The sequence below is a fragment of the Phragmites australis genome, chromosome 9 (genome assembly GCF_958298935.1).
Source record: "Phragmites australis chromosome 9, lpPhrAust1.1, whole genome shotgun sequence".
Classification (NCBI taxonomy): Eukaryota; Viridiplantae; Streptophyta; class Magnoliopsida; order Poales; family Poaceae; genus Phragmites; species Phragmites australis.
This window is the reverse complement of record NC_084929.1, coordinates 11,552,994-11,565,048: the sequence shown is the minus strand read 5'-3', so window position 1 is coordinate 11,565,048 and position 12,055 is coordinate 11,552,994. Positions and strand designations below refer to the sequence as shown.

Below are 12,055 nucleotides of genomic sequence, written 5' to 3'. Positions count from 1 at the left end.
GGCATTAATCGCCGGTCACCTCGCATCAGGTTGGTTGCAGGGGGGTGTCCTTTCTTCCCTGATATTATCTCCAAAGACCTGTTGTATCTTTAGGCTTCAGAAGGTGCACGGGCACAAGAGGGGTGGTCCGAAGGGGTCCGCAGCCTCCGGGAGTCAGGCCTCCTGCTGAGAGTCCAGAGGCTGAAGGCTCCAGAGGGGCTTGCTGTAGCTTCAAGTTTTAGGAAGGCCATGTATGTACTGGAGAGGTGGTCCAAAGGGGCCCGTAGCCTCCGAAAGTCGGTCCTCCTACTGAGGGTCCAAAGACCGAAGGCTCTGGAGGGATCTTTGATAGCAATCTTCAACCATTGTCCTCAGGCTGGTCTATTTTCCCCCAAAAGTACCCCCTCATTCTCTGGCCTTAATGTTCAGTAGGGTGAGAGGATGTAGAGGAAAACCAACTCCAGCTTGGTATAGTAACAAGAATGCCCGAAGGCCATTCCCAGTACCCGAGAAGTTTTTCGGCAGGAACCATGGGCGTTGATGGCGAACCTCAAGGCTAATGGTGCATTGGAGGTGGCGACATGGTGTCGAAGTTGAACACCGTAGATGTATTGGCAGAGGAGGCATGCTCTAGAGCGTGTTGGAGTTGGTATATGTGGTATCGGGACCCGAGGCCGGAGGGGCGTCGATGGAGGTGATGCACTTTGGTGTTCGTGCTGAGGCTGATTTAGATTCTTTGGACTTCTTTGGTGATGGGTCTTCTTGCCATTTGAGTTTTTCAAAGTGGAGATTGCGTGTGGGATCGGGGGACTCCCTATGTTTGCCTGTTTGAGGACGGCAGGATGGGATGTGTCACTAGCGTGTTTTGACAGGATAATTCATGGGTTCATTTAGGGTCTTGTGCCCACGCCCCTGGCATGCGCCGAAAGGAGTTTAGGTCATTAATGTGATAGGACGTTCGTGCGAGAAAATGAGGTGTTGCTGTGGGATATTGCCACATGTCGGTGGAACGACCGGGATATGGCCACGGGCCCCAAAGATTAATGAGGGATGCCATGGAGCGACACCGTGTTAGTTCCGCTTCATCTCCCGGGCGTAGGTAGTTGCTTGGCCCGGATATAAAGCTAGGGTCATCCGGCTGGATTTACCACCGCCCTACGAGTGAGCACTCAACCTTGACTTTGAATATGGATTTTGAGCCAAAACCAAATTCCTTTTGCCCTTGCCTTATAAGCATTTCTCCGCAAGAGAAAGGAGATACTCATTCTTGGCCATGAGCTTCTCAACTTGCCCTCTAACCTTAGCACCGGATCATCCAATGTGTACAATTTTCCTAGACTCAGAAACAAACGTGCCAACTCCATTTCCTCTGTAACTTTGATTAGTCATGATCATAATTGCAATACATATACATGCTCACGCAATCCCAAAATCATCAAACTAAATCAACACACTTATCAATCACTCATTACATATAAATCAAGGCATATTTCAACTTGTTTTCTCAACTGTTTAGTAGTGTCACTAGTCATCACTATTCAGAAGTGTCACTAGTTCCAATTCATAGTAAATTGTTCAATAGTGTGTCAGTATTTTTTTAGTAGTGATAGTAATTTTTTGTCAATAGTGACAGCAGTTGTTAAAATTCTTCAATAATTTGTGACAATAGTTGTCAGTTGTTCTAGTAGTACAAACAGTTTGCTAATTAGTCTTAGTTATTTTTGGTCAGTAGTTGTCAGTAGTTCCAAGTAATTCAATAGCTTCAGTAATTTTTCAGTAGCTGATTCAGGCGGAGGAGGGCCAAGGGCACAACGGCCGCGAGAGGGGCACAATGGAGGCGTGCAGGGGTAGGGACGAGGGTGACACATGGCGGGTGCTGGGGCAACAGCACACGAGGCAGGGTGACACATGGCGGGTGCAGAGGCAGGTTGGGGGGCGGGGTGGGACACGTAACGTGCACGGGAGGTGGGTCAAGGGCGGGGTGTAGAATAGCGCCCCCGTATATATACATGCATATCAATTACTCTATACTAAAGTGCCTGGGATCCCTGGATTCTCGGGGCCCGTAGCTACTGTTCATGCGGGACCCACGTATATATACATATATATGTATACATATATTAATACGTATACTTATACGTATATGTATCCGTATACGTATAATATATGTATATGTATCCGTATACAAATATAAATACATATATGTATCAGTATACATATCCATATATGTATCCGTATAATACAATTTTTTTAGAAATTCCAAAAAATAGGAAAAGGTATAATAGTTATACAGATAAATCGGCTGAAATAATCTAAAATGCATAGAAAATATCTAAAACTCAAAAAAAAATGAAACAAAGTTTGTTAGGTTCGTATTACTGTTATCTACATATTAAAATTATGTGCATGCATAAAAATACTACCGTTTTCCCCTTAACAAAATGAAAATATTAAATATTAATAAATTCATAAATAAATATTGAGATACCTAAAATTGATGAATCTAATTTGTTTAGTCTTTTTTTTGTCATGTTCTGTGAAAAAAAAGGTTGCGCGTAGGCGCGCCAATCAGACTAGTATATATATATATGTACATACATACATACATATACATATATATATATATATATATATATGTGTGTGTGTGTATGTATATTAAAATTTAGCTGATACGATCTTTACATGTATTCGAAAGTCAATATCTACTATTAGAGACCGCTATTGACTTGTGTTTTGAAAATAGGTTCACAGGTCAAGGCCGTTTACAGAGTGGTGAAGCTAGGACTAAAATGATGAGGTGCACAACTTCACATACGTATAGCAACATTTTTAATTTCAAAGCAATATGATTAATTTGAGTTGTTTTCTAGTGAACAATTTTGTATTAAAAGAGGTGCACATATAGTCAAAGTTAATTACCACTAATATTTTGTTGTACCCAAGTGCTTTTGCACCTCCTTGGCATCCGTTAGTGCGTCAAACTGGATAGTGAACGATGAGGATTAGAGTCCTAATGGGTCGCAAATGTGGAAGCCTATTACTGGACTCCATATAAAGGGTGGATAGGGTGAGGGCACACTAGTTTGACCACTCAAAACCCTAGTCGCCACTCACCCGTGCCTAAAGCAATCCCTAGCCACACGCGCAGGTGCTAACACATCGATGCTTGATATTCTATCCTGGACATATGGATACCATAGATGCACTGCTGCAACGGATCTACTTCACGAAGAGATGCTACCACTAGGCCGATCATCTGGTTGCTAAGTTGGACTACTTCATCCATATCGACGCACACGGCGTTAGATCGGTTTGCTCCAACTTTTTTCCATTGCACTACGATTCTAATGACAAGGATTTGTGATCTATTAGTGGCATAATTTCCTAATTGAACATGGTAGAAAACTTCAATTTGTGTTGCAAAGCCTATCTATTTGCCAACAATTGCCGCCACGGCAGCCTAGTGCCGGGGTCCAAAACCCCGTCCACGCATCACGTACGACTTCAATTTACTCGGTTCTGCCAACCATAGAACCCATAAAGTTCAAATGTTCTCTCGCTGATTTAGAGGCAACACTCAAGCATCAACATTTCCATATATTTTATAAGTGAAAGCATTATCATATACTAAAATCAGAAATGAATCATTACCAACCATTTTCTGCCGGGAACCGTTGGGTTTATTCTGCTTCAATGGAAAGGGGAACCCAAACTGTCCGTGAGAAGGGTCAAAAGGCGGCCAGAGCCAATCAAATGAACCATGTGACCTTTCAGAGATAGGTATTGACAGGACTACGTCATATTGGCGAGATGATTACACTTTGAAAGAATCTCAGTGATGTGCTAAATATACACATTTTGTATAAATAATCTGAATTACAAGCTGAAAAATCAAAGAAAGAAACAAGAAAAGGGGATTACAATTACAGTTGGAGAACAAAACATCTGCAGCCTAGAATGAAGCCATCAAGGTGCTAGGCATGCCTTCCTTCCTCATATATCATGCTTAGGCCTCTGGAACGTCTTTCAACTAACAAAAATCTTTCGAGTCAGCACTGATCATGTTTTCACAGTTTGACTCTCAGCATGGTTTCCATTCTCAATGTGCTTCCCATTCATTTGTGTTCGTGGTCTCTGCAACACAACATAATGATATTGCTCAGTATTTGAAGAGTGTGCAGGATACTTGAACTAAAATAATTTAAGAAAAAAGTACAGCAATCCTGTCGTAATAAACATTTGTCATCTCATACCCGATCAGCTGAATCACCAGAGTTACCATTCAGCAATCTGGTGTTCTCTTCTTTCAACTTGCTATCTTTATCCTTCACAGTCACGGGCAGCATGGATGTCAATCCTGCTGATCTATCGGGTAGTTCTGCAGAATGAATTTGAACGGTTACTGATAAATGAAACCACTGCAAAAAACATTACAGTGGTAAGCGATTTTTTCTTACCTGTAAGCTTCTTGTCCACAAAGAAAACAACCAAATTCACAGTATACCTGTGTAAGAAAGATACATCAAGAAAGAGAAATAGAAGCACGGCAGAATAATGCAAGACAATGAAATATGTACCCACCATGCAACAACAACATCAACGCTGTAATGCTTGCGAGAAGCTATTATAAGAAGACTCTGAGCAATAGCTACGCACCATGCAAGCATCTTAACAAACCTTATATGAATACGCAAAAATTAGGATTAAACATCATTTAACAAAATGTTTCACAGATTGAATGAACTTAAACAAAAATAAATAATTGGAAACAAATCTTCACCTTATACTTCCATACTTCTGGTATGTTATGACAAACACTAGAATGAAAATCATGTGGGACGAAAATATCAAGTCGCCACATCCATAAATCACTCCACTTGGGACTGTAGTAAAGAAATAGAACTAACTTAGGATGTTTGGACATAAAAAACGAGTGGCACAATAGATCAATGCGTAGAGGAGTGTAGAAGTCATCGCTTACAATTAATCAGAAGGACCTCTGCTGCATTTTGTGGTGGTGGTAATCGGGCCAGAGGTGAGCCCTGCAAGATAGGATTAATGAAGGTACTCATAGGTTGTAACGACATAACATATCATAATGAACACAAACAAAATCGGCCACCATAACCAGAACTAGACTTAACAAGCCCCTTACCTCACGACAATGATAGTTAGGTCCTGGAAGCTGTGTAGAATAGAAGGTGATTATCCGTAACAATTGAGAAGCCTGAAGAAACATAAAACACACAAATATGCTATTCCCAGTAAGTAAAAGAGACAAACAATATATCAGCTTATCACACAAAAGAAATCAAGCAAACAAATGGACACTCACACATAGGAAGGCAAGCACCCTGCGCCAAATCAGAACAGTGTAGAAGCGCTTGGTTTGAAGGATGAAAGGGTGGAATGTCCACTGCAAGGAAAAAATACAGTTGAGCAAGGCTAAACTTGCGGGTAGGAGCAAAATTGATCCATTTCAGGAAAAGGACAAGACAAATTGAAATCGTGCTTTTACAGTAGAGTTAGGCTACTTGCATGTAGGAGAAAAAATGATGCATTTCAGGAAAAGAACAAGAACAAATTAAAAAAAGGAAAAAAAAATAAAAAGGTGAGAAAAGAACTGGAAATCATGAAAATGTGTCTAATGTGTACTTTGTGTATAAATCATGGCACAGTTATCTCTCTTGTTTACATTGCAGAGTTAACTTTTGGCTTAAAAAGCCTAGCCAACTGATCATATGCGAACAGAAAGTGAAAGGAAATAGGATGAATGGTGATTTGAAAGAACAAACAAATGAATTATAAAGGATGCTAGTAAAGATATGTACCAATACAAAGGAGAGGAAGACAAATGTAAACAATGTTTCACTGATGTAACCCCTTTCTTTTCCAAGCTCCTACAAGAAACTCAGCAAAACCAAAAATGCAAATAAGAGAGCATTTCCAGTACTGGATATAAGATAGCTGTTCCAAATTTGATCTCAAATAATCAGTAGACAGATAAGATTAGAAAAAAATAGGGCACACGTGGTACATACCGGAAGAATCATGAAGCCAAGATCTTGAAGGGTAGGCCCTGGCCGGTGCAAATAATGGACCCCTCGAGCGGCCAAACCATGAATGTACTGTTGGTACAATAATAAATCAAATTAGTGCAGGGACTGTAAGGGCATGAACAATACTAGGTACTTATAGCTAGGTGCTTAAGAAAAGGAAGTGATAAGGACCTACATAAAAGTTTTAATTTACAATACAAACAAAGATTACATGTGCTTAAACATGGTTAAGTAGCTTGTTAGCACTAATATAAGCAACTGTGATTAAGCAAGCACCTTACTCACTGTCGAAGCATATATGCCAGTGCAGTTGGAAAAAAAAAACGGTTTTTTCTATAAGCATCGCATTGTACATGCTCTAAATAGCACATTCCCAGGTGGTCATCTCAAAATCTACTCCACCGTTTTCTATAAGCACCCCATTGTACATGCTCTAAATAGCACATTCCCATGTGGTCATCTCAAAATCTACTCCACCATTTTTCATAATTTCATTTGCTAACTAAAAAAAGCAAAAAGGAAGAGTTGAAGCCATTGTCAACTATAGCAACCATTTAGGATAAACTAGCTAAGTGTCCATGCATTGCAATGAAAACACAAACATTAGACGTGATAACATCATGCATAAACTCAAGGTATGGAAATGTGCATATGCCATGGGAGCGCTGCCGAACGAATACGTCGGGGGCGATGCCGTAGTTTGATTTCAAATGAGATCCGAAAAAGAGAGGAGATTATCCGTTAATTTCCCTCCTAATTTCTTTATTTATTTTCATTAGTAAGATGGGTCCCATATTCGTAGTGGTAACGAGACGGGGAGGCATATGACAAGGGTGGATGGCAAGAGTGGGTAAATTCTTCGAATTTTAGGGGTTTTTATTAGATAAGAGGAGAGTAGGGGGAAGATGTGAGACGGAAACCAACTCATGTTTAATATAGTAGAGATTTTGTTTCGCAACCGCATTTGTAACTAACGATTCCGGAACAAATTTGAAAGAAGATTTGCACTATTTTACAAAATTTCGATATTTTAAATAGAACCTTAGTTGTTACTTATCGTAGAAAACCTCACAAGTTGATTTATGGTGCTTGTTGGCTTCCCTAGTTGAATAATAAACCTTTTGTAGTTAAAACAATGAAACCTCCTCTCTGTAATTCCGAACATTGTGTGTGTTTACTACAATTATAGCATTGTAAACTTCCTGTTTATGTTTGCAAGTAGTATTAAATGCTAATTACACTTGAGCCAACCGTAGTGGAGCCTGGTGAGTGAGTACCAATGTAACAGGAGTGTAAGCCTTATTTTGTTTTGAAAGAAGTCATCAAAAGTAAACTTTAACCGTTAATTTATATTATAATATATAATCAATTGCTATAAAATCAACATCATATTAAAAATAATTTGAAATACAAATCAATTGAGACAATTTTTGTATACTAAACATGCATATAATCAGAAATGACCAAATGGGTCACTCAGGCCGGCCTAGCACAGGCCCAGCTCGGCACGGCCCCGCTACGATAACGGGCCATGCCATGTCAGGCCATGTGCCGCGCCCTCGGCCCACGGCATGGCCCATCCTCCACTGTGCTGTGCCGGGTCGGCCCGGGCACGATTCTAGCACTATGGGCTTGGCGGCACGGCGGGGCCCGGTAGGCACAGTGACAACTCAACAGCATGGCTGCCCGGCGACACGGCGGGCACGGTGGAGGCATCCCTGGCCCGGTAGCACTCCGAAAATAGAAAAAAAAATTCAAAAATAATAGCTTTAAAATTCAAAAAAATTGTAAAAAAAAAATAATAAAAAGTTTTATTGATTGATTGCCTTTAAAAACCTTTCTACTAAAAGGAAAAAAATAGTACAACCTATGGCTATGCTCCAAAAATTACATGGTTTCATTAAAAACCCCAGAATTTTGTTTGCAATATTTAATATGCTTCCTCAAGTGTCCTATTCCATTTAGAGATATAGCACCTAATTCATAACTGGATATATTATACTTAGCAAATCTTACCTGTTCCTCGTTAATTTCTCTAAAGATCTTTTCAAAATGACTAGAAAACGGCTAGAAAATTCAAAAATAATGGGTTAACGGGTTAAACGGTTACCTGTTAACCCGTTAACTCGAGCGTGCCCCCGCGTGCCCTTCTGTTCCACCCATGCCGCCCGTGCCTAGCCAGGCCGGCCCCACGCGCAACGGCGCCTGACTGGCCCGGGCAAGCTGTGCCATGCCATGCCTGGACAAGTCGGTCGTGCCTAGCCGGACTGAGGCATGCCGTGCCTGGCCGGGCCGGGCCGAGGAGTGCCGGGCCGTGCTGTGCCCGTGCCGACCCAGGCTGGGTTGTGCCCATGCCGACCCATCTCAGTCGAGTCGTGACATGCCGACACACCCGGCCATGCATGGGTCGTACCTACAGTGCCGGGCCACAGGCTGGCTAAGTAAGCACGGCACATTTGGATATCTTTACATATAATTTGGCTAATTGTGGGTCAAAACTTACAAAGTTTGACTTTTTTTAATAAAATATGCCTTAAATTCTTGAATCGGCCCTTCGGGCTTTTGGCATGAAGTGCTCCTCTAACCCTAGTGATTAGAATAAAAAACGCGCAGTTGTTGATCCACTAATCCTGTGAGTTGGATTACGCAAAAAAAAAAGCTCCTGCGCACATTAGCTGCTTGATAAATTATGTAGAAAAGGGATCACCGGGTGTGGAGCCCGGGGGGAAAGGCGGGGGTTTCCACGTGTGGAAAGCAACACTGCATGAATTGAATAAGAACTCATCAATCACTCGATGCAACCGATCGGAAAGAACAGGGGGATTTGGATGTGATTAGTAGCTTAGTACATTGGCTAATCTAGGAGCTACGTGTTGCACTCGCAAATGACAAAAAGAATTAGCAATGGCCATGTAGCATCCTCTCTCCGTCGAGACCGCATCGACGCAAAGTCGGAGCAGGCCACATTCGTCAGCACGGTGACCGTGAGGATGGCTGCCAGCATGCGGTTCGAGGTCCAGAACTAGGACGAGAGGCTCCTCTTAGGGATCCTGGAGATGTGCTAGACGAAGAGCGAAGGCAAGAAGGGCTGGGTGATGAAGTGCTAGGTCACGACGCGACACCGATCAAGGTTTCAAAGGACCAGTAGGAGGACGAAGACGCCACCAGCGGTAGAGGTGTACGTGGCGGGCGTGTTTCGAGGCGCGCCGATCGTGTTCGCCAAGGCCATGCAGTTGCGGTTCAGGAGGAGGCGCAAGGTGAAGGTGTTCATGGACCCGATTCCGAAGTGTGGTGTGCACGAGGGCAGCGGGGCCGGGTGGTCGAGAAGGGTAAGGAGGACGAACAGATAAGTCAGCCCGATTTTTCGTGGTTCTTAGTTTTGCGCAGGCTTTCACTAGGTTTTTTCTAGTTTTCTATTAGGTGAGTGGGACTCAACATATGAATCAACTCGTGCTTTATGTAGTAGAGAATTGTACAGTATTGCATTCTTGAGAGTTTAACCCGCAATTCCGAAACGGAATAAGGGTCCTGCCAATATCTCATCGTTTGAGAGCGAGTAATCAAAGATAGTAAATTCGTTGGACGGTACCTGAAAGACGAGGCCAGCGAGGAGAAGGCGCCATTTCTCCGAGAGGATCTTGAGCTCGGCCGACGTCTCCGAGGTGATCCTCCTCACCACCTGCACGCCCCACCCGATCCCCAAATCCATCTCAAGCCTCTCAACCAAAACCGTCCATCGAAAAAGAAACGAGAAGAAAGGCGGAAAACAAGAAATCCAACCCACCAACCACACGCACCTTGGAAGCACTACGAGCAAGGTAGAAGGGCGACATGGCTGCCGGTTAGCCGTAGCCGGCGGCGCTGCTCGTTTTAGCGCACCCGGAATCGGAGACGAGAGAACCCCACCAATCAAAGGATTGCTCCCGTACCTCTTCCTCCTCCTTCCAGGCGCGCCCTTTGCCTCTTTGCTCTCCTCCTCCTCCTCCTTCCAGGCGCGCCCTTCGCTCCTTTGCTTTCTTCCTCCTCCTCCACCTCCTCCGGCAGCAGAGGAAGGGAAGGGAAGGGAGAGAGAGAGAGAAATCGAAAATGTGTGGGACGGGGTTGGTGGATGGGGGAACTAAAAAAACAACGAGTGTCGGAAGGGATCAGCGGATTGTTCGGAGATAGGTGAACGAAGAGAGGATGAGCTGCCGCCGCGCTGGAAGAAATCGGTCCTCTTCTTTTTTTTCTTTCTATCTGGAACCAGGGATCCAAATGGCCTTTCCAGATATGGATTGCCTTCTTCCTTCCTCTCTGTTTGCTTCTCCCTCGGCGCGCTCTCTCTCCCCCTTCGACATTTTGATTTAATTAATGGCTATTAATTAATGAATCGGAAACGACATGCTGCTGCCAGGTCGGAGGTAGAGGGGAGAATTCTAGAATAATGGTGCGCGTATCGTAACGTTGGTGTTGGAATTGACAGGGTGGACGTGGTTCGGCGGGCGGCGGAGTTTGACGCGGCTCCTACGCGGCGGGCGGCGGCTATGTGCTAGGAAGGAGGTACCGGACAATAACAAGACCAATCCCTTGGCAATTTTCTTATTTCAAAGTTGGCCCTCATGTTGATCCTTTCTCGAAGGCAGAGTTGACAGATGACTGCTGTTATTGCCTTAGAGTTCTAATATGTATATTGGTCATCGGTTAAATCATGAAAAACCATCGTCAAAAGCCAATGCAAAATATATCTGCCCAACAATAGTCATGTGGGAAAATGGATGGTCACATATAGTAAAGAGTCTATTTGAGATTCGTTCAAGTATCTTTTTTTGTGCTTAGAATAAATTTGCATGTTTGGATAGGAGGTTTTATGGGTTGTTTTGTGTAGAGGGGAAGCGAATAAGCCAGACAACCAATTTTAATTTTGAAAGTAATTGATTTGTTTTAGATATCATTCTGATCAATTGAAATAAAGAGTATATGTTTACGATTGGTGCATATAGTTTTTGTTGTTCTTAAAATTAATTTGTTTGTTTGGATAGGTATTTTATAGATTCTTAGGTGGAGAGGGCAATTGAATATGAATGCTTTTGCTTTGCAATAGATGTTAAATGTCAATTACTTAATATTTGCTACCAAAGGAGTATGTTAAGTGATGATGGTTGGTTCTACATGCTGATACGAAGGATTTTTGGTGCAATAATTTTGTATATGCCTTTTAGAATTAAATATATTTATCTGTGAATGATGAAAAGCACCATTGGAAGGCATAAAGATCCAATGGAAGGCATGGGCTCCCGGCTAGTTATATAATAATCTGTAAAGTTTACAAACAAAATATTCTAAGTCCAAGTCCCCTCTAATAGATCTAAGTGGCTTACATCTTGCAACACCTAGAGATGGATTAGAATTAGGAGGGATGAGAGTGAGCATTGTCGTGGGTTGTTAATTTTTATACAAATATTTATTATAGTTACTTGGTAACTTGCAAATTACAGATCACCTTAGAACTTGACAGACCCTTCAGATTTTAGATGCTTGACATAGATTTGTAATTTCCAATAGAACCAGGGTGTACATGTATTTCCACCTAAAGGACATCGTTGACAATATGGAACTTGGAACAAAGACGTACTGATGGCACATGCCGGCCAATGTAACGACTCAGACCTCGGCATGTTAATTTCTCCCCATTGATTTTTCCAGAAAAGAAAAAACTTGTGATGTTAACATCGCCAGCGATTTGTACTGTAGTAGGGGCCCAAAGCTCCAAGCTGAACAGCCAACTGAAGTTTCGTTTCAAACTACAAAAGCGTCAACTGAAGCTGCGTCTCGCTTTCCTTCTAGACACACCCACTTGCGTCACGCCGAGCGTATGGGTTTGCTTCTGCTCAGCCGCCAACGTGCCGTATGACTTTGAATCGCTTTTTTGGTTCATTGCTTTAGGGTTTTGTTGACTGAGGTTTCAGAATAACTTTTTAAGTGAAATTAAAGGAAGTTTTATTAAATAGTAGTTTTTAGTTCTTCGATGAAATTTATTT

The 12,055-nt window shown here is 42.4% G+C and overlaps 1 protein-coding gene across 2 annotated transcripts; it reads right to left on the bottom strand.

Moving 5' to 3' along the window:
• Window positions 1-3,728: 3,728 nt before the first annotated feature.
• LOC133928645 (phosphatidylinositol:ceramide inositolphosphotransferase-like) lies at window positions 3,729-10,463 on the bottom strand. 2 transcript variants are annotated; one of them, XM_062375065.1, is made up of 12 exons: window positions 9,836-10,461; window positions 9,628-9,717; window positions 6,021-6,107; window positions 5,811-5,879; window positions 5,315-5,395; window positions 5,135-5,206; window positions 4,961-5,021; window positions 4,760-4,862; window positions 4,561-4,656; window positions 4,437-4,483; window positions 4,233-4,357; window positions 3,729-4,113 (listed from the first exon to the last, which is right to left on the bottom strand). In XM_062375065.1, exons 1-12 carry the CDS (start codon window positions 9,869-9,871, stop codon window positions 4,039-4,041), a joined length of 942 nt encoding a protein of 313 aa, XP_062231049.1. In that variant the 5' UTR covers window positions 9,872-10,461; the 3' UTR covers window positions 3,729-4,038. The 2 variants fall into 2 exon arrangements, with proteins under 2 accessions (XP_062231049.1, XP_062231050.1); XM_062375066.1 differs by lacking the exon at window positions 4,561-4,656 and having other exon boundaries at window positions 9,836-10,463.
• Window positions 10,464-12,055: the final 1,592 nt, after the last annotated feature.